The following is a 22,568-nucleotide window of genomic DNA, read 5'->3' on the forward strand; positions in this document are numbered from 1 at the left end:
CACAACGTGCCCTGCCAGGGATTGGGAACGCAGCAGAGGGCTGACCAAGGGAAGGGAGCAAGCGGCAGCACAGGGGAGCAGGGTCAGCAAATGCTCCCTGCTGGAGCCCACTGCCTGGTTCAAGTGCCAGAGGCACTCGCACACTGAGCGGTCAAGAGCGAGGGGAGGGGGAGGCTGGGGGGGGCCAATGGAACTTACCCAGCCATGGGTGACAGTCCTTGCATGCAGAGCCTCCGGGAGCCCGGAACCTGTGGAGACATGGAAACAAGAGCAATTAGTCCCAGGGGAGAGACCTCTCTCTCCCCCTCACAAGTCAAAGATACTGTCAAAGCAACCGCAAGGTGTAAAATTCGTCACCAACATGCCTGCCTGTCCCTCACTCTAAGTTTGTATGTCCGGGAGCTCCCCACAGAGCTTTCCGCCATGCACCCCTCTCCCTAACAACTGAGTTGTGCGAGGCCAGAGCAGAAGTATTTCTAGGAGGGGGGAGACCGCGATTAAGTGCTGGGGAGGGGACTCGTCAGCCTGAGGCACAAGGGGATTGGTGAGGCAATCACACTGCTTCCTAAGGGTTTTGCGAGCTTCCGCAGCGGTGGAGGCGATCATTGTTTTTGGTTTCAATGAGTGCCTATGGGGCATGCCACCATTTTTGCAGGCATAAAGTTGCACCTCTCGGGGGGGGTGTGTGTCATGGGCCAAACTGCTCAGGAAGCCGCCTAAGCCAACTCCACCCCCTTCTCCGCCTGAATGCCGTGCTCCACCTCACTTCCGCTCATACTCAGGTGCAGCCCTCAGGCGCCGCTGCCCTTGGGCGGAGCGGCACTTGGGCGGCTCACTGCCCACGTTACTCCCTCCTGCTGTGGTGGCACTGGTCATACATCGGCGCAAACCCTTCCTGCGCCCACATAGCAGCTCGTCTGCTCCCAAAAGACTTCCCCCCCCCTTTCTGGATTGTGCTGTAAGTTACTATTCTGATTACCTATTGAAAACAATAACAAACAATTTTATCACATGACTGGTCTGGGTTGCTTTCCGATTCTCCCTTGTATTATGGCTGTATCCCTACAACTTCCTTTACAATTTCAAATTATTTGGTTACTGTAAAAAAAACAACAACCCAAACAGACGTTTAATTATTTTGGCAATATGTAATTCACTCCCAACAGCCAAATATATGGGAAGGCTTAAAGTTACTCCCTGGATTGAAAGAAATTGTTCTTGTGCAGCTGGAGTATAGACACGATCTCACATGTCCTGTTATGCTGTCCTTTGGTTATTAAAGGTAGGCATGATATACTGGAACAGCGTGTCAACTGTGATGTTCAGTGCTCTAGTAATTAATTATATTCTGAAACTATCATTTTCAAATTTTGGTGGCTGGCTGGAAGCTGTTGCTAGAGTTCTTGCATATGTTTTTAAATGATCTTAGTATTCATTGTTTTATTGATCTGCTTTGTTTTTTCATAATCCCACCGATATGTGGTTGAAGGGATTGAAAATTAATAACTTTTCTCCGCATTTTTATGTATATGGTGTGCTTGTGTATGTGTGAAGCATTTCAGAGAGCTAAAATCAGCCTTATAGGTACTAGGTGTAGATGCAAGTACTGCCATTTCTTCAATGCCAGTGGTTCTGTGTTTATGCATGTGCACATTTCCTTCTGTGCAACCACATCTGTGCAAGGTTATTTGTACAAAATAAAGTGATAGATTCCAGTGATTCCTTTCCCATTGATTTCCCTGCCATGTTGTGGAACTTCAGGTTTTTAATATTCGCCCCCCCCCCCCTCAAACACACTGGTATCTGTTTCCAGGCCAGAACCAGAAACTGCAAAAGACTAGACAACTCAGTATTTTTCCCCACTTTTTCTTGTCCTTCTCCCCTTTCCCTGCTCTGTTCTTTCATTCCTTTATGGTCTCTGAATCAGCTTCCTATTCCTTTTTTCATCCCAAAAACAAAAGCCGTGGAATATATTTTGTGAAGAGGAACTAAATAACACAGTACAATGTGCAAGCTATCTAGTTCTCCTGAACTCTTCATCAAGTTGGGGTTTTTTTTTAAAGGAAGTAGAGAAGGAAAGTCTTGACCTGAATAGTCCAGGTTTACAGGATCTCGTTAGGTCTTGAAAGCTAAGTAGGTTTGACACTTGGTACTTGGATGGGAGACCAGGGTCGCTATGTAGAGGAAGACAATGGCAAACCATCTCTGAACATTTCTTGCCTTGAAAACTCCACTGGGTTGCCAAAAAGCAGATGTGATTTGACTGCATTTAAAAGGGAGAGAGAGAGAGAGAGGAGGGGGGAAAGATGTTTCAGGCCCCAGTCTGTCATCTCCTTCAAATGATCTACCTCTTCACTGACCATCTAATAATCTTGCTTTGGATACCCACGCAGCCCTCTCTATTTTTTTGTTCTCTTTCCCAGCTTCTGTGCATAATTTGAGTTGTGTCCTTTCTCCCCTGTATTTCACACACACACACACACACACATACACTCCTCCTCTTTCCCTGGAATAACTAGGCCCAATGCAGTCAGAGATTTACAGCCACACCAGAGTGTTGGCACTTAGGAAGCCTATTATAAGAAGATGTAGATCTTAATTGTGGTCCCCTACTGTTACCCCAGGTCTCATTCCCATATCTCATGTCCAGTTCCCAATTGCCAGGCACTCTACTGTTAACTTTCACAGTTCTTTTAGAATGCTTGGAAAAATAAGAGTTCCCCCACCCTTGCCTTATGACTCTTCCACTTCTCCACTTGACCTCCGTTTTACTGGAGTGTGTTATGCACTTCAAAAATCTCAGTTTCAAGGATGCAGAGCTACCATTTCCCTTTAGGCCATCCAACACATACTGAAGTTAGAGGGGAAAAAAGCAATACAATTTAGCTGTAGATAATCTAGATCTTGAAACTGTCATATAATCAGCCGCGGGACCAAGATTGAAATGCACCCTGCTGCTTAATTCCTTGGTTTATTAATGAGTCTTGGAAATGAAAGAACCATAAAGATGTCACAGTTTAGACAAAAGAGTGTTGCAATTTTTGGAGTTGCCCTGAAATCCCAGTGTCCGGCCCACATCCTGAAAGTTGGGCTTTCATTGTTATGCCCCCCCCCCACTTGGAGGAAAATTTTTCCAAATAAAAATGGTTGCATCCTTTATAAACACCTATTAATCATGGTGCATTGTTTGCTATCTTGGCTCTTTTCTTGGGAGTCAGAACAAGGAAAAGAGATTTCCTGTTTTAAGTGTGATGAGTATACAAATTCCAGTTCTATAATGTGTTCATCTGGAATAAGCAGTAAACCCTTTCAGACATGCTAAAAATAGATTCAGGTATGTATACACTTAAACCAACATGGGCGAGCTAGAGTTCACAGCTTTTTTAGAAGGAGCCAGGGACAGGCAGCCAGGTATGTCCCCCCTTCAGCTGTTAATGGTAGGGATAGGCACAAACTGGTTCATGAGCCAAAATCTGGCACAAACATGGTCTGGTTTATGGCCCCCGAACCAATGTTCAGAGAAGACACCTTCCCGGAATGTTTACTGGACTTTTGTCTGGTTTGGCTGTTCAAGCCATTTAAATCTAACAGCTGAGCTGCAGCTTATCCTCCAAGAGTCTTGGAAACACTTGGAAATTATCCTATTTAAATATTCTTGAAATAAGCTTCATCCTAATTCTATTCTTGTTAGCAGAAACTGCCATCAAGTCACAGCAGACTTTTGATGACTCTTGGATGGGAGACCACAAAGAAAGTCCAGGGTTGCTTCATTCCAATTCTATTCTTGTTAGCAGAAAATGCCATCAAGTCACAGCTGACTTTTGGTGACTCTGTAGGGTTTTCAAGGCACGAGATGTTCAGAGGTGGCTTGCCATTGCCTGCTTCCATGTCATGACCCTGGTGTTTTTTGGAGGAATCTCTTCCAAATACTAGCCAGGTCCCACCCTGCTTTGCTTCCAAGATCCAACAAGATTGGGCTAGCCTGGGCTATACAAGTCAAGGCTGAATTCTGATCTCATCCCTTCATATGCAGGTGGAATCACCATTCTGTGTTTCAGGGTGTACTTCTGAAACTAGTCGACACAAAGAATCAATTCAGTGATCCTAAAAGTGGGATAAAAAGTTGGCTGAGTTTAGGGTGTGAAGTGAAACTTCTATAGTTTCTTTACAGTGCTTTTAAGATTTATGACATTATGACATAAAAGCAAAATTTTCACCCAAGCCTTTCTGACTGTGAGTTCAAAAACTGTATTTAAAAGTGAATAGTCCTGGTGCCTGTGTATAAATACTTGATAGTGAGACTTACCCAGTGTCCATGGGCAGCCCATGGCTGAGCAATAAACAAGAAAAAGGAAGGAGAAAGAGGAACTAGTCAGCTGAGATTTCTCTTTCCTCCATACTTGCTTTTCACTTTCATCCCTTCTTAGCAGCCACCTCATCTCTAATGATTGCATGAAGCTGCCCTGCACTGTGTCAGATTATTGGTCCATCTAGCACAACATTATTTGTTCTGTTTGCTGTTTGCTCTTCAAGGTCTCAGTTACAGGGAGGACTTCCCAGGGCTTGTTACCTGACAGCTGTTGAACCTGGAACCTTCATCATAGAAAACTTGCAGTCCTCAACCTATGAGTTTGGTCAGTGCTTTTTTTGAGCAGGAACACACAGAAACACAGTTCCAACTGGCTTGATCAGGGCTCCAGCTCAAAAAAAGGTATCTAGCAGAGGGAAGGCACTAGGCAGCAATGCTCTCCCAGGCCACACGATCTGTCATCTCTGCCACCTCAAGCCTCCAACAGGCCTGCAAAGAAAGTCTGGAGTTGCTTATGAGCGCCCCCTCCTGGGAGAAGCTGAGCCTGCAGCTTCCTGCTCCACCACATGTGGCGCTCTCTCTCTCTGACTGTTGCAGGGGGCGAAACAAGGTCTCTCATTGGGCTGTGTGAGAACACACATCCATGAAATGCAGCTGTTAGCACTATACTGTTTTGTGTCAGTATGTGAAAAGTAACCTACTGAATGGGTGATGTCATTTCCAGTAATGTCAGGGGTGTGTGGTCAATATGCAAATAAATTCCTGTTAGGCTTTTTCTACAAAAAAAGCCCTGAGTTTGTTCAGCCATTTGAAGCTCCAATTTCTATGAGTCAAATTAAATGCCATGGTGGCTATGGATCCATCCTATGACCGTTTACATCATTTAGAAGCAGTTGTGGTGTTTTTAAAAATTGCAGCAAGGCTCTGATCCAGCTCGGGTGGGTGGCATGGCAGAAGAACTGTTAGTACACCCAAGTCCTGTTGTGTGTTTTTTAGTTCTCAGACACTATCACGAGCACAAAAATCAGTTCTCATCTTTGAAAACAGGAAATCAAAGTGTAAGAATGGGCAGGCAAAAGGCATAATACACAGGCAGACATTTTAAAATGCAAGGCAGCTATATTTTCACCATGATTATATAGCCTTTTAAATAGTTTAAAAGATTCCACTTTCTGCCACAAGCTGACAGATTTGTGCTGGTTATGCTCAGCTTTCATGTGAGCAAAGCCCTTTTACAGGATTTTTGTTGGTCCCCCCCCCCCCCGAGGCCACCCTATTCATTGCACGTGTCACTTAGAATGGATCCAAGAACTGGCCTCTGAAAAAGTAAGAGAAGCATAGTAACATGCTACCCCACCCAGCTCAAAAGACATGATCTAATCCTGAAAGAATTGGCCACATGCAAGTTGCTGTTATCATGGAAGGTTTGAGAAGGTGGCTGCTGCAGAAACATACGAAGCTGATTTCTTTACGAATGTACTTCATGCTAGAAGAACAGACACGCATGCACATACTGGCTCATCTTAAGTGCTCGTGCAGGTTGCGGCATATTTCTAAAAAACCATCATAGCAATAAATTAGGAAGCTGAAACTGTCTCTTGGCCTAGTACATTTTTATCCCACCCTTCCTCCAAGGAACTCCCATTTTATCCCCATAAACAAGCCTGTGAGTGAGGTTAGGCTGAGAGAGAATGTCTGACCCAAACAGGCCCTCTCAGAGGTTCACAGAGGCCCAGAGCACTTCCAGTTTTTGAAGCTCCTAGACATAACAAAAATAAGAAATGACAACACATGATATGCGTTGTGAAGCTTAACAAATGCCAAAAAATTAGCCAGTGTCTACATCTGAGGTCCCTTTTTGAGTCTGCCTTCTGCCTCCCACTCCCCATCCTGATTCACTCTGGCCCAAGATGACCCAGTGACTGCTTCATGAAATAGTGGGGATTTGCACCCAGGTCCCAATCCTGCACTTAATTACTACTCCAAGGTTCCCCAACCTTTTAGAAGAATTCTGGGCGCTTTTTGAATTCTGACACAGCATGGTGGATGCAGTCACAAAATGGCTGCCATGGGAGATGGAGCCAGCCACAAATTGGCTGCTGCAACTTACTTTCAGCTTGTGTTGTGGTGGCAGTTCCTGCCAAAGCAACGTTAAAAGATCTGCACAGTCAATCAAATCTCCAATAGCTACTCAGAAGTAGGGTTGCCAGGTCCAACTCAGAAAATATCTGGGGACTTTAGGGATGGAGCAAGAAGACTTTCCCATTCCCTAAAATAAATAAATAAAAATACAGCAATGCAGTTCTTCTGAATGCAGTGTTTGTTTCCTCATCCCCAACAGCTAAGCTTCCACTAAATGAAAGTGAATATACACACTCTCGCAAAGCAGCCAAAATAAACAGTTAGAAAACGCATACTTTTGTGATCTCACTGGGACAATTTGCTCATGTTGCTGGATATAACCATCTGTTGTATTTCATCCAACTTCTTCAGAATAACAGGAAAACTAAAAGAGAGCAGCCTAGTTTCCCCTGGTTAAAGGCACAGGAGCCCTCTCAATTAAATTTTAAAAAGTCTCACAATATGAAAGCAGAAAAGACAGAAATGGTGCAGAAATGGTCAGCCAAAGCTCCTCATGACATGGAGGTGTCTATATCTGAGGTAAATAACATCCCATCAAGCTTTTATGAAAAGGGCAGGGCATCTTTTCTCCAGGCTATTGGCAAGCTTATCAAGGAAAGGCAGGAAGAAATGGATATACTTTATCAAAGCCCAGGGGGACCAGCCTAGACTGCAAGCCTATTATCATGATAAAACTCATGAAATTGCAGATATGGTACAGTATAAGGGCAGGCTAGATTGCCCACTTCAGTGGGCGACCTCCCACCAGTCCACTCTGCCCTGCCACTGCTCCATAGGGTGATCCCTTTTTACCATAGGGTTTTGAATGAATCCTAGAGTGTTTCATGATGTGGTGACATCACTTCCAATTACACAGCTGGAAGTGACATTGCAGCAAGCCTTCCCTAGTTTCCTGGGGGTTTCTAGATCTTAACTGGCAACCCTGGATGGTATCAAGTGGAGGGCAGTTACAAATTTTCATTGACACCAGAGAAAGAATGCTTTGGCCCTGCCCTGGCCACCAGTCTCTCCTGCAAATAAATTCCTGCAGACTTTCAGAACCAAATTATAAGGTTGAGGCCCCCAAAATTAGTTCCCTTAATGGTAATTTAGTGTTTTTAACAATTATTGTGTATTTAAGGCCCCTTGTAATAAGAGACCTGAAGCCCACGATCTCCCATGTGATGCCTATCAATGTGTTTCCTGGAGCCCACTTTCTTCTTCCCCAATGTATTTCTTTCACAAATGAGTGAATCTTGTCTTTCCTTCATTTCATTGGAGCTGGAGGTGCTTCAGAAGAGCTAAGGAAGAATCTCCTTTGTATTGTCAGGGAGCACTCATTTGGAAACAGCTACACCCACTGTAGGAAGATGCTTGATTTGGCAGTTCCCATCGTTTTCTGATTGGCCCCAGCTTCCATGGCAGCCATTTTGTGAGGGTGTTCACTACCTGCTTTCAAAATTCCAAGACTGCTCAAAGAGTTAATGGAGTTGGAGAATCCTGCCTTAAGTGGTAGCTTATCTTGCTTGTACATAAATCCAGCTCTGAAATGGGTTCCTAAGGAGAGCCTGCAACCTCAATATGTAAGCAAATTAAATCAAGACCTTTGATCTCTTCCCCCTCTTCTCCTTTCCTGGGATAGCATAGCCTAGGTTCCTCTTTCTTGCCTCCATAATTTCTTCAGTTTCTAACAGAAAGTCATGACGATTATCAGATCAAAGTCCCGTTAAAATGCCTTGAAAGTTGGCCAGAAGACAGTAAACAACACATAATGAGTAACAGCAACATGTTGAAATGAACTGATGGCGAAGATCAACGAGAACATCTGCTTGTTCAATCTCCTTTTTGTGCTTGGGGAAAGCCTTTGAATGAACTTTTCAGATAATGCCATTTGAAAATGTTTGGTATCCCAACTTGGCATGCAGATATGACAGAGTACAATTCCATTCATGCTTTGCTGAACTTTAAACACATTCAGAGAAAAGGAAATGGATGTAGGTAGCTAAGACGGAGTTTTAAAAAGTCAGCAAGGCTTGAGGCGAGATGGTTGTAGCAAAGTTTGATTAAACCTGTGTCCTTTGATGGAGGGTGTCAATGCAATATGTGGAGGCGGATTCATTTGTTTTCATTTGTACATCTGTGACATCTCACGGAAATGTTCTTCTATCTTGGCAGCTATAGCAAATATGGGGTCGGGAAATTGCATAGCAGTTTCCCTGGTAGCAGCCAGTCCACAACTGTACAAGCTTGACTTTTCTGACTAGCCTGTCTAATCCAGTGCTTTGAAAGACTCTTGGATTCACTTTTTAAATTCTTTGCCAGCACCGGAGTTGCTGCTACAGCCAAGAGTGCAAAAATGCAACAGGAAGGTACTTCAAAGTAATTGAAAGAGATTTTACCATTTATTATAAAATCTGTAAGCAAAGGGTTTTTTGCATATTTCCCCTATTACTTTTTTCCTGTTTATCCCTAGAGGTTGGAAGATTCCCGTCTACAAATTAGTCTGTGCATTTGCAGTGTTATTAAGCAAAAAATCTCATGTATTCCCCCACTTACAAAAATAGTAGAAACTCATGAACTTTCTTCTTTTGGGGACCAAGGACTTTTCTATCAGTTTAGCTCTCTCCTTTTTATACTACCCTTCCTGTAATGAGTTCCTGCCTCCCCCCCTCCATTCTTACAACAGAGCTGAGAGAGAATGATTGGTCCAAGTTCACTCAGTGAATGTCATTGCATGGTAACTGGGATGAATTTGAACTCGGATCTCTCTCAAATTCTCTCTCGCCTTCCCCATTCAGTTACATTTCCCCCTTTGTGTCCCATTTTATGACAAAGGCTCACAGAAGGCACCACCAAATAACAAAATGTGCAAAAATATAAACCAATCAATGCAATTTAAAAAATGGAAATAATTGTTTTACTCGCATAGAATCACCTTGATATGTTGGCCAAACTAGCCATGTAGGGCATTTTCAAATTCCAGAGTTTCTTAGAAGTTTTTCCTCAATGGTAAGCAAAAAACCCCCGGACAATTTATGTATGTTAACTTATCATTCCCTCATGTGCTACACAGTCACAGAAAAGCACTATGCACATACTCAACAGCCCTGCACACAGGTGTCATCCCAGAATGCGTCTCTATATTATATATATTGATGGAATGAAGTCCTCACATGGTGACTTTGCTACATAGTTCAGTCTCGCATGGAAGGTTAGTGCAAAAGCTCTCATGCAATAAACACAAACATTATCCTACCTAAGACTATGGTGGTAATGCCAGGTGGTTCTACCCTCCTTCCATTTATCCTCACAGCAGCCTTGTGTGATAGGTTAGAGAGAGAGTGTGAATGACTGGTCCAAAGCCACCTAGTGTGTTTCACAATAAATGGAGATTTAGATTTGAACTCCAGACTTCCCAGGCCTAGCCCCTCATTTTAATCACTATACTACACTAGCCCTCATTAGTGTTTATTATGATATAGGGAAACCCAACCATTTTGTTGGCACCTGACTAAAATATTTCTTTTGACATGGACTTTTAAATTAAGAGAAAAGCTCTTTTTAACTTGTTTTTACAGTCTGCTTCTAGCATGGGAAGTGTTTTATGAGATTTATTTTAAAGTGCTATGTGTTTTTATGCTGTTGCTTGGATTTTAATACTGGATTTTTAATCGTTTTAATAATTGTTGCCATTTTCATGGGTTTTATGCTTTAATTATGTTACCAAGTAGGCTCTGTGGAGAGGTGGCCTAGAAATCATCTGTATAAATAAATATTTTCATCACAAATGCCTTCAACTTGGAAAATGATATAATAAAATAGTGTTCCCCAACACGGCATCCATGAGGGCCATGGTATCTGCTGATGTCTTTCTTGGTGCCCATCAAGTGTTTATAGAAAGAGGGTGGGGCCAGGTGGAGCTTTTGCTCAGCAGGGTTTCTGATTGGCTATGCAGATTTGTAAGAGGTTGTTTTGGCAGCTTTTACTGCCACAGTCTTCACTGTATGACTGAAGCTAGGCTGTATGTATGCAAGAATGTATTTTTAAACAAAATGTTCATTTTAAAAGGTATCTTTTTAAACAGAAATTCTGCCTAAAATGTTGAAGTGTTACTTTAATTAGCTTTCAATTTGTTAATCCGTTAATTTTAATTTAAGTAGTTAATTGGATCGTTTGGTTTTATGTTTCAGTTAGTTGTTTTAGAAATTATGTAATTTGTTTTATTTTTGATGTGATCCACCCAGAGCCTGTCTGGGAAAGGCAGGATAGAAATGTGAAGTAATAATAGAGTTATGTGTGACCTCACTCCCTGAGATTTTGTGGCTGACTTTGCCTGTCGTGGCAGCTATTTTGCGATTATGCCCACCATTCAGGGTCAGAATTCCAAAGGTGACTGCAGGCTCAAAAAGGTTGGGGACCCCTGTGATAGAGGCACAAAATTCTCTCAGATTTTGACCATCTGTAAGATGTTTACAGTGGAACAGCTTTAAATGACTAGCAGCCTGAAATAGCCCAGGCTAGCCTGAGCTTGTCAGATCTTGGAAGCTAAGTGAGACACCACCAAAGAAGGCCAGGGTCGTTTTGCAGATAAAACCAATGACAAATCACTTCTGCTCTTTTCTTTGCCTTGGAAACCCCAGGAAGGATTGCCAGAAGTCAGTTGTGATTTCACAGTACTTATTATTACATAATAAATCATTATTTATGTAATAATTAACCAATATATAAGCCAACTAAAGGGTGTGTAAATTGCATTAACATGCCTTGTTTCCTTTTTTAAAATTCTATCAACGAACTTGCCATAAAGCGTATAGTTTGTGGCATAGAAGTGTACTCACAATCCAGCCTAAATTACAGTGTAGTACTTAACACTGAAGTCAGTGTACTTAGAAAGACTGCATGTGTTTAAATTCTGTTGATTTTGGAGGAAGGAATTACCCCATTAAATTCTCCCGTTAAAATATATGGGTGTAGTCCTATCTGCACTTCTATGGGAGTCAGTCCACTGGGGAGGAAAAACTGTTTTGAAAGTTCAGTAAATCCCATGGAAATAAAAACCACTAAGATCACTTGGCCAATCCTCTTTCTTACTATCCCACATGGCTTTTGTAAGTGCAGCTCCCACAATTCCCAGGACAGCCTTTTCCGGTGGTCAAGAAGGGACACTTCCTTTCATTCTCACCAGCAGATTAAAACAAAGTCTAATCCCTTTTTTTTTTTTCATAAGAAGAGTTGATTAACAGTTGAGTTGTCAAGCCAGAATGTGGAATCCACAAGAAAAATTTCTGGCATTTTTTTCTTTCTTTTCCACACTAGGCATACAAATAAAGCATTGTATATTTCTGTTTTCCAGAATGACCAGTCTTTGCAAGATACGCAGATAATTGGGGGAGAGGACTTTGCGGAGCTGACAGGAAAGGTTTGTAAACTTTTACATTAAATCAAATATGTAGGAAATCAGGAACCCAAATGTGTTACAGCTGGTCACTTCAAAAAGGCATGCCAATCAGATAGCCAAAATGAAATCTGTGAAATCAGCACTGCCTGAAATATGGGTGCAACTGTCTCCATAGTGTAAGGGCAAGTCTAAATGAGACAAGTATGAGGGAAGCATTTGCTCATGCTCAAAATGGTAGTGCATTGGAAAGCCACTTTAAATTAATTGGCACTTTATCACTTCAGTCTTTGGATTTTCCAGAAACCTTTGACAACAAGAATGCAGCGCTTTGCCTCTTTAAGGAAGCAGGGCCAAAAATCCAAGCAGTCCTTCAGAGCAGGCACCTCAGTTAGGTCCCTGCTGTTCCCATCTGGGAAGATAAACCAGTTTATTACGGGCATATCTTAGATCCTGACCTCCAAAACGAGTTAGAGATGATGAAGATAGAGCACAGTCATGTTTACAAACGACACGCTTCCCATCAAAACTTGCATAACGCAGACATTAATCCTTCTCTCTATCACCAGCTTCTGTTTCATTTAACAGGTTGTTACTGTGCATCCTAGAATAAGTGCATGCAGAATTAACAATAGCTGAGCTGGTTTTAAAAAGGTGTTAGAAAGATTCATGACCATCAGTGATTACTAACAAGAATGACTAAATGGAACCTCCTTATTCAAATGAATTTGTGAAGCTGCCTTATGCTGAATCGGACCATTGGTCTATCAAGGCCAGTATTGTCTACTCAGACTGGGAGAGGTTCTTTAAAGTCTCAGGCAGAGTTCTGTCATATCTCCTGCTTCCTGGTGCTTAAAAAAACAACAACCTGGAGATGCCTGGGATTGAACCCAGTACTTCCTGCATGCAAAGAAATGCTCTTCTCCTGAGTCCCTCTGCATATTAACTCTGAATATCACAGCTGGATGACAACAGCAAGGGAAATCTTTTGCCACTGTACCCTGCTTGTAAGCCTTTAAGAGACATCTAGGTGGCCTCTGTGTGAAACAGAATGCTGGCCTGGATGAACCATTGGTCTAATCCTTCACAGCTGCTCTTCTTATCACACCCACAGCATATCCACCTGAGTCACCGATAGCTGGTATGCCAACACTGCATGCAAATACCTTGTGCACACAGTGTTTGTTTATTTAAAACATTTGTATCCCACCTCTCTGTATCAATGTCTACGGGTTGACTCACAGCATTAGAAATACCTGTGAAATGTAAACCGCAGTAAGCCCTATCAAAGTAGCAACTACAGGATAAAAGAGACAGCCATTAAAACAATTTCAGTTTAAAATTTAACACATTGAAAAGCAGCACAACACAAAATCTTCTAAAAATCCTGGTGGCTTCGTTGCAATGGTGCAATAAAAACAGAAGATGCTTCCCTGCCTTAGGATATTGCAACAAATGAGAGCAAATGGCAGTGGGTTTGGTGGACCAATGGTCTGCCTTGGTATAAGAATGCTTCACAAGATGATTATTATTTATTTATTTCTGGTCCAGATTTCTCACTCAAGGCTATGCAAATGGAATGGGATAGCCAAACATCCCCAATTTATTTTGAAAGATAAATTAGCAGTTTCTAGCCCAAGCCGCATGACAGACTTTTGTTTTAACTAGTGACATTTTTGGATCCTGCCAAGTGTTATGTTACATGTACCAATTCTGCCATATTTTCAATATTAACCATAGAGAAGCCATTTTATGACAAACACATCATTCATAAATAGTATGTTTACTTTCTGCCTTGTTTACAGATGATTTGAATAATCCCATTTGACAGGATTAGATAAAGCTTGATTTATTTATTTTTTTAAAAAGCACCCTTTGTTTTTTCCAGAATATGCTTAAAATCAATTTTAGAGCCATGTAAAGGGAATTGAAAGTTGTGTAGAACCTAGTATTAATATCCACAGTGCTCTTTTATGTTTGAAAGACTAATTTTGGAGATTTAATTGATGCAAAACTCTCTCCTGGTGTTTAACAAAAACAGATACCAGCCTCTCACTGAATCAGCCTCATACTGTTGTCAACAGTAAAGTATTGTATAGCCAGGAGTGGAATTCTAGCTGGAGCTCCTTTGCATATTAGGCCACACACCCCTGATGCAGCCAATCCTCCAAGAGCTTACCAAAAAAGAGGCTTGTAAACTCTCGGAGGATTGGCTACATCAGGGGTGTGTGGCCTAATATGCAAATAAGCTCCTGCTAGAATTCCACCCCTGTGTATAGCTCATGTGTTAAGAAGACTCCAAAAGCATATCTGTGAAGTGTAGGGAAGAGGATCACCTGTATAGGCAGATGGCTCTAAATCACAGTGGTTTGCTGCCAGTAGACCTATCAAATTCAAGAGGACCCAAGGCACATGCTTCTTAATGGGTCCATAAAAGGAAAAATCGAGGAATTCCAGTTGCTCTAGTTCATATGAACATACGAAGCTGCCTTATACTGAATCAGATCCTTGGTCTATCAAAGTCAGTATTGTCTTCTCAGACTGGCAGCGGCTCTCCAGGATCTCAAGCTGAGGTTTTTCACACCTATTTGACTGGACCCTTTTTTGGAGATGCCGGGGATTGAACCTGGGACCTTCTGCTTCCCAAGCAGATGCTCTACCACTGAGCTACTGTCCCTTCAGCTAATTCCAGTTCAACTAATTGTGGCTTATTGGTTGGCAGGCACCAAACTGAGACTACTTTGTTACCCACAGTTTGTCCTAATTGTGGTTTGTTATTACATATGAGTTTGAGCAGACTTCGGAGGATAGTGGAAGACAGGAGGGCCTGGCGTGACTATGTCCATGGGGTCGCAAAGTGTCGGACACGACTGTGCGACTGAACAATAAAAAAACAAATTATATATGAATTTATGAACCATCATTTCTTGAGTAGCGAGCAAACACAAAACTGCCTTATACTGAGTCAGGCCATTTGTCTTTCAAGATCAGCATTGTCTACTCTGATTGGTGGCTGCTTTTCAAGATCTCAGGCTGAGCTCTTTCACATTATCTGCTACCTGATTCTTTTAACTGGAGGTACCAGTGATCAAATTTGGGGCCTTCTGCATGCGAAGCAGATGTTCCATCTTCACCACCCCTTGTAGCTGCCTGGTCACAAACATGACAACGAAGGCCAGAAGGATTTCCTCCATTGGTGGGGGGCATAAAAGAGAGGCAGGGAACTGGGATTTGTTATGTATGTCAGGTAGACTAACCAGAATTAGTAGCATACACCATCATTTATTTAAACTGTGGTTTATTTTGACATCTGAACACAGTATTGTTCCTGTGCAGCTGATATTTATGTGTCTGCCTTCCACATAAATAATCAGCATTCTTATATTCTCTGCAGCCAAAGAGAAGATGGTTCAGCATGTGCTGAGCAAAAGCAAAGACGTGGTTAGGGAAGTAAAAGATCAGTTCAGCAAGGAGCCAGCACTACAGTCTCGTCCTCCGTTAGCTTTCCATTCATCATTAGCAGCATGAAGGTTATTGATCTTAGTGGAGCAGCCACAGTGCCTGGTTACTCTGATCCCTGTCAATTGATTAAAATAAAATATTCTTTAAAATCCAGACTGCACGACCATATGGCCATATGCGGCACATATGTGCACATATGCTCATGAATTACAGGATAAAGCTAGTGTTTGTTACATGTAAATTGGATGATACTGAATATAAGATAGAGGCATAAGGGAGATGTGATGGGAATAAAGTTTGTCAATTAATCAGGAAAAAAACAAAATGCAGCCCAGGCCTGGCCTAATCCTGTCTCTTTAAATAGACTTTGATAAGAAGAAATCAGCAGATGATGTTGTTCATGGTATGGAATTGAATAGTAGCTTTCCCACATGTCTAATCTGTGTGCAGAACATATTGTCAGAGAACAGAAATGAACATTCCTTGCCACCCAGGTTCACCCAAATGTAAACACATTGACTACTTAGGCCTGTACACACATTGACTCCATTTGTGTGGTTGGGAATGCCATGTCCGTAAGGGCCAGCACACTCATTCCTTCCCCACTCTGTATGTGTCTTGGTCCTTTTTTACAGATCTGTTGTATGTACAGGGCTTTTATCTTAAGCAGTTAGCTGGGGAACAGACAGCTACATGAGTCAGTTCAAAAGTTAGCCATCCGAATATCTACCTAGTATGTCTTTATCCCACCCTCCTTCCAAAATCTCAAGGCAGATTACAAAACAATAGCCAGCACCAACTCCTAAGATGCACAATGATACATTTTTATTGCAAAACTCAGAAGCCCAACTCAGTATCCCACTGAGTGGGGTAAAACCTACGAAATGCCCCTTGAAATAGGTCTGTCTTACACATTCTGCAAATGCAGGCAATGAAGGGGCATTCCTTTGTTACCTCACTCTCGGTTGTACATCTGCTGGAATGACTAGACCAGGGGTACAGGACCTCTGATGTTTATGGGGAAGGATATTTCTATACCCACAGATCCTTTCAGTGGGAAAATGCACCAAATTACTCCCATTAGAACTTGCAGTGCTGAATCCAGGCAATCATCTCTAGAGATCCTGTCTTCCCAGGTGTAGAAGCTGTCCAGTGCTTCACTCTAAACTGTATGGCAAGAGGGACATCTCCTACCAGTGGTAGAAAATACTGCATCGTTTAGGGCCAAATCATACATGGTGCTAGGAGTTGCAAGATCAGAACGGTTTTCTTGGTAAATCTCAGGTGTGCAGAGGCCTGAGACAGGGGGAGAGAAGTACCCTTTCCTTCTGCACCATTTCCCAGACCTGAAGCAGACTCATGGAGGTGCTGTTTGCCTGCAGGGCTGTTTCAGGTTGAAAAACGGTAAAGGAATGGCTAATTCCCACCCAATCTGAATGGGGGTGGCAGGAGCAAGTGCCTGCTATTTTAAAAACAGCAACACTTGGGCACTCTGATCAAAAACTCCTAATATGGCATTGCTTTTGGCCCATGGACTGTGTTTCTTAGCCAGAGATTGTTCAGCATCTCCCACATGATGTTTGCAAACATCTTTCAAATACTTTTCATTTCCTCTTCCGGAGCAAATTATAAAGGAGCAGAGCTATTCTTGATCCAACAGCCATTCCTGTGGTTGCTGAAAACTCCTGAGAGCTTGCTGTATAACCAGTTATCATTGGCCTGCATATTTTGCTCCTCAGCTAGTTTTCGATCACAGCTCAGTCAGAGAACATCCTCCCCATGTGTAAGCATTTATGAGCAGGTATTGCAGGCAGGGGTGGACCAGCCATTTCACTTACCAGGAAAGTTCTTGGTGGACTGAAAGGCCATCAGTGGACCTATGTGTTGAAGAGTAGTGACCTTGAGGCAAAATTGGCCTCTGCAAGAGACCAATAATCCCTCTCAGGGGTTGTTTTGTAGAAAAATAGGTGGCAGAGGTCATTAGTATAACTCATTAGCATATCCCCCCAGCCAAAAGCAACCCGATGCAAGAAAGGAGAGCCCCGGATGGGCGAGGCCTGCTTGGGCTGGCTAGAGATCCAGCCAGCCCAAGCAGGCCTTGCTTGCATGGGGCTCTCACCCCAGTCAAAAGGCTAGCAAGCCAACCGCTGCCCAAAATCACATAAGAAATAGAGAAAGAGTGGCATGGGCTTCTCCAGGGATTAATGAGGGCTGCTGGGGGCGTGGCAAAGCCCCTGGTGGCTGGCTGGCTGGCTGGCTGGCTGCTCTCCTGATCCATGGATTGTTATGGAGCTGCACCTACTATTCAATGGACAGTAGGTAAAGAGGAAGAGGAGGAACCCTCAGAAAGGTTCAGGAGCTGTGCTCCTGTGAGCTCCTGCTAGATCTGAGGCTTGCTCCCTCTAAACTATGGAGTCTTTTGAGCAAAAACTCTGCATGAGCTACTGGCATTAAAATTTTGAACTACTACATAAATTAGTTTGCTCTGGGACCATCCTTCCTGAGTTAAGACAAAAGTGTGTGAGCCAGAGACTAAAAAACTTTGAGCAAGCTCACACTAACTCAGCTTAGAGGGAACACTGCAAGGGACAAGATCTTAATGGCCAACTTGGAGCCTTGGAATTCCCACCCATAGATTATTCCCTTGGCTTTTCTGATGCTGGCATGTTGCAGAAGGGTAGATCTGTTTTGTTGCTTTGGAAGTCAATCATTTATCTGTAGAAAAGAGCAAGAATCCAGTAGCACCTTAAAAGATTAACAAAATTTGTGGCGGGGCCTGAGCTTCTGCAAGTCACTGCTCATTTCTCCAGATTATTCTTTATCTGTTATTTTTATTTTTTATACCCTGTCTTTTCTTGGGTTGGATCCAATCAAAAAGATTTGCACATGCAAACCGGGGGCATGAGCCATTCACTTCACTGCAACAGCTATCTGACTCTACTGTTATGCTGTTGGTAGATCTGTGCTGATGGAAGGGATCTCCTTCAGTGGAGTGAGACTTTCTTGCCTCCCCCCTTTCACTGCAGCCCCAAATCAGCCCTGAAATGTTGTTCCCCTGGCCTGCAGAAACAGCATGAGGTGTGAGTCTGAAGTCTGCAACAGCAGAGGAGAATTGGTGAAAATTGCCTCCCTCTTGCATTAGTAGAAGTTTTCCACAGAATATAACCCTATATTTCTAAAGAATGGGATTCTATAACCTTTCTTGCATTCTTACCTCACTCTCAGCCAACAAGAGTTCAGTCTTGCAGTAAGGTTAGCATTAAAGCCATTCGCTTCTGTCTGTGGTGACAGCCCAGGTTACTCTGCACCAGCAGGAACTCCTTTGCATATTAGGTCACACACCCCTGCTGTAGCCAATCCTCTAAGAGCTTACAGGGCTCTTCTTACAGGGCCTGCTGTAAGCTCCAGCAGGATTGGCTACACCGGGGTGTGTGGCCTAATATGCAAAGGAGTTCCTGCTACAAAAAAAGCCCTGCTCTGCACTGACATGGTACAGAAGTGAAGCGTTTATCGCTCAGGCTACTGAGGAAATAAACAGCCGCCGCTTGAGATCACAGGTGCAGAGGCACCCTTCTTCATTCCAGCACTGAATGACTGCAGCTGTCAGGGATTTTGTTCCTAGCATTCAAGCCAAATTTAAACTTTTCAGAAATAGCACTTTTATCGGGATGAGATCTAGTGTAATCTTCCGATTTATATAACCCACCACATCCATCATAGTTTGGCGATTGGCTCTATCAGCCCACCCTTTTGATTCATCCACTGACTCATTTGAGTTTCTTGGCACTATGATGAGCTTTTAAAGGAGAAGGCGGGGACGACTCACACCTGCCATCTTAGTTCTGTAATTCAGAAAGCAATGTTGGAGGATATCAGGCTTTTCGATTTCATTGGTTGTGGGCCTATACTGCTTTGGTGTGTCCCCTGATTCCCATATACATTTTTGTGCCTTTAGTTTTCACTTAGGGTTTTTTTATATTCTGCCCATTCTTTTTTCTGGTTCTTTTGAGACCACTTATACCTCAGTGTTTTTCTGGATGCTGGTTTTGAGTTAGCTATTTCCTCATGTGTAATGTTTCTGTCGGTTTTCTTTGTCCTGTCCAATCCCATTCATCTCCAGCCCACTATTCAAGGATTGGACTGTCATGGTCAAATCACCCCCTTTTCTCCTGGCCACTGTAAAAATGAATGATTTTTTTTAAGGTACCAAGATATAAATATATTGCTGGAGTGTTGCAACAGTAGCTTGCCTGAATTGCTAACTTCCTTTTTAAAAAATGAAGTCTCTAGGCTTTTCACTCATGGAGATATATGGGGAAAAGCATATCTGCACAAGGGAGAAGCCTAGAGACTTACTTTTTAAAAATGAAAGCTAGCAATCCAGAGAACCTCCTATGCTTGTTACCATGCTCCAGCAATATATTGATATTTTAGTGCCTTTTTAAAAGGGGAGGTATGATGTGATGCCATGTGGTACCATTGATGACACTAGCACTCTTCCTTGAAAATCCTCTTTATTGAAGGCAGAAGAACATAAACTGACTGTACAAATGTGAAAATGCAGACGTGCGGAACAACTATGCCCAAACTGATTTAAATTCATGGATTGACTCCCAAGAAAATCAGGAATAAATACAGCATGTGGAAAAGTCCATAGTCTCTTCCCAAATGAAATGTCTATAGATAGTTGTGAGGGGAAAGCATCGCATAAGTAGCTTCAGATCAATTCTGTAAAAGATAAATTTCCACTGACATCTGTGAAATTGCTATGGTTACATTAAGGACAACTGAAGGTATTTTGTGACCCAAACAAAGTACATTTTTGCTACCCCACATTATTTCCTTAGAAACGCAACATAGGTTCATAGGAAATACCCTCCAGGTTCTTGAAATACAATGTTCGGGACATCAGGCATAAAAAGAAAATTAAATACTCAATATATATTCATTAAATGGGATTGTAACTCCATGGCAGAATGCGGTTTTGTGAGTGTCCCAATTGCTCTCCTCACAAAACAGTTTTGTGGTACCTCAAAGACAGATTTATTACAGTATATTAAACGCTTAATAAATAATTTGCAGAATTAGAATGCAGCAACAGATTTAATTGTGTTAAGATGGACTTAAACCAGTGGCATACCAAGGGCGGGGTGGTAGGTACGGTCCACCCAGGGAGCAGACAATGAGGGGGTGCATTGTCTGTAAAGAATTTAACCCATCCAAGCATTCAGCACCCCCCTCCCCAACTGCACCAATGTCAAAGCTACCACTAAAGCTCATCTCCTCCCAGGCATTGCACCTACCTGCTTGTTGGGGCACCAGTTATCACCGCTTTGGGCAGCCCTTGAGCACCTCCAAATGACTCCTTCTTTTCCCACCACCACAGGGAGACTTCTTCTTGGCAAGCACCCACCTTCACAGCAATTAAACTAGTGTGTGCACTCTTTGGCTGTGTTGGGGGATTCCAAGGCCCTCTTTGCCTCACATGCTGGCTTTGGTCAGTGGGGCAGGAGGGGGTGGGGTCCCTTGGTCTGCTCCTTTGGGGTCAATACAAAAAAGGGAGCTAAACTCCTGTGGAATCAAGAACATAGGGTTGCCAGCCTCCAGGTAACACCTGGAGATCTGCTATTACAATCGATCTCCAGACAACCAAGATCTGTTCCCCTGGAGAAAATGACTGCTTTGAAGGTGGACTCCGTGTCATTATACCCTGCTGAGGTCCTTCCCCTCCCCAAAACCCACCCTCCCCCAAATCTCCAGGTATCTCCCAGTCAGGAGCTGGCAACCCTACATGGATATGAAGAAGAGGATTCATTTAGGGTTGTGCAGAGGTCATTTTGTAGAAAAATAGGTGGTGGAGCTCATCCAGGGATTGTTATGCAGCTGCACATACTATTCAATGGATAAGGAGGTGGAACTCTCAGAAGGAGGAGGCGGAACTCTCAGAAAGGTTCAGGAGCTGCGTTCCTGTGAGCTCCCACTGAATCCGAGGCCTGGGGTTGTGGAATAGGATGCCTTCCAACATAGGCTGTGCAAGGAGATCTTGGGGGTAAACAGGGTTGGAGAGGGAGGGTACTTTGGGGTAATGCTTGCCAGCAACCTGTGGAAATAACACACACTTTTTCTCCCTCCTTCTCTTCTCCCACTCCTCCCCAGAAGCCACCAGGCTGGAACAGGGTTGTTTTGTGGAAGGGGGGGAGTTGCCTTTGCATTCTAGTTCGACAAGCTTAAAAACAGGAGAGAGTAGCTGCAAGAGGGGGAGTTAAAAAATGATCTGCTTAGGATGTCAAATAGGCTAGGTAAACTATTGACTTAAACAGATATCACAACTGCCGAGAACAGAGGAGGAAGATAATTTCATTTTTAAAACACTGATTTTGATACTTCCCCAGTAAATCAAGGAGTATATAGAATTTTGGAGAAATGAAGTTCTTTCCTTTCCAAACCCTCCCCCCCCCCCTCTCCTTCCTTTCCTATCCCAAGAGCTTCAGTTGCACTTTTGCATTGGGCTGGAATTAGAAGTAGTCACTAATGATTGTATCTAATTTGCATTTACTGTTGGAACTCTTGGGAAGAAAGTGTGGGATGGGGGCAGGGGAATAATCCAAGTAACTTTAATTTATTTTGTACCAGTTTCCTTTCACACTTTTGTAATTGATATGATCAGCAATTATAAAGAGAAAGGTGGAGAGAAATACCTCCACAAACTGGAAGAGTGGGCAATATGGCAAATGACGTTCAGTGTGGGTAAGTGACCCTGACCTGGATAGCCCAGACAAATTCAATTTTGTCAGATCTTAGAAGGTTAAGCAAGGTCAACTCTGGGAAGTACTTGGAAGTACTTGGAAGGGAGACCTCCTTGGAATGCCAGCAGTTGGGAGGTGAGGGCAGACTTTATTCAGCCACCTCTCTGAATATCCTCCAGGCCCCCAGTAGGGGTCAGTCACCAGAGGTCGCCATGACTTCCAGGTGTGCACACACTCTCTCGTACACACAAGGCTTTTTTTGAGCAGGAACACAGTTCCAACTGGCTTGGTGTCAGGGGGTGCGGCTTCATATGCAAATTAATTCCTGCTTGGCTTTTTCTACAAAAAGCCCTATGTGAAACAATGGTGACATCAGGGGGTGTGGCCTAATATGCAAATGAGTTCCTGCTGGGCTTTTTCCACCAAAAAAGCCCTGCTCACACATGCACAAATACAAAAAATGTTGGTAAGTGTAAGTGGTGATGCACATTGAGACAAAAAATCCCCGTTTCAAGTATCAGCTAATGGGGTCTGA

At 43.0% G+C, this 22,568-nt stretch overlaps 1 protein-coding gene across 1 annotated transcript in view; it reads left to right on the plus strand.

Moving 5' to 3' along the window:
• Positions 1–22,568, plus strand: part of PRTFDC1 (phosphoribosyl transferase domain containing 1) — a 62,622-nt gene that overhangs the window by 28,794 nt on the left and 11,260 nt on the right. Inside the window, exon 4 of the mRNA XM_060248346.1 lies at positions 11,784–11,849. Within this exon, the coding sequence (XP_060104329.1) occupies positions 11,784–11,849 (66 nt within the window). The remainder of the gene's footprint in view (positions 1–11,783; positions 11,850–22,568) is intronic.

Source organism: Heteronotia binoei, chromosome 10, assembly GCF_032191835.1.
Source record: "Heteronotia binoei isolate CCM8104 ecotype False Entrance Well chromosome 10, APGP_CSIRO_Hbin_v1, whole genome shotgun sequence".
Lineage (NCBI taxonomy): Eukaryota > Metazoa > Chordata > Lepidosauria > Squamata > Gekkonidae > Heteronotia > Heteronotia binoei.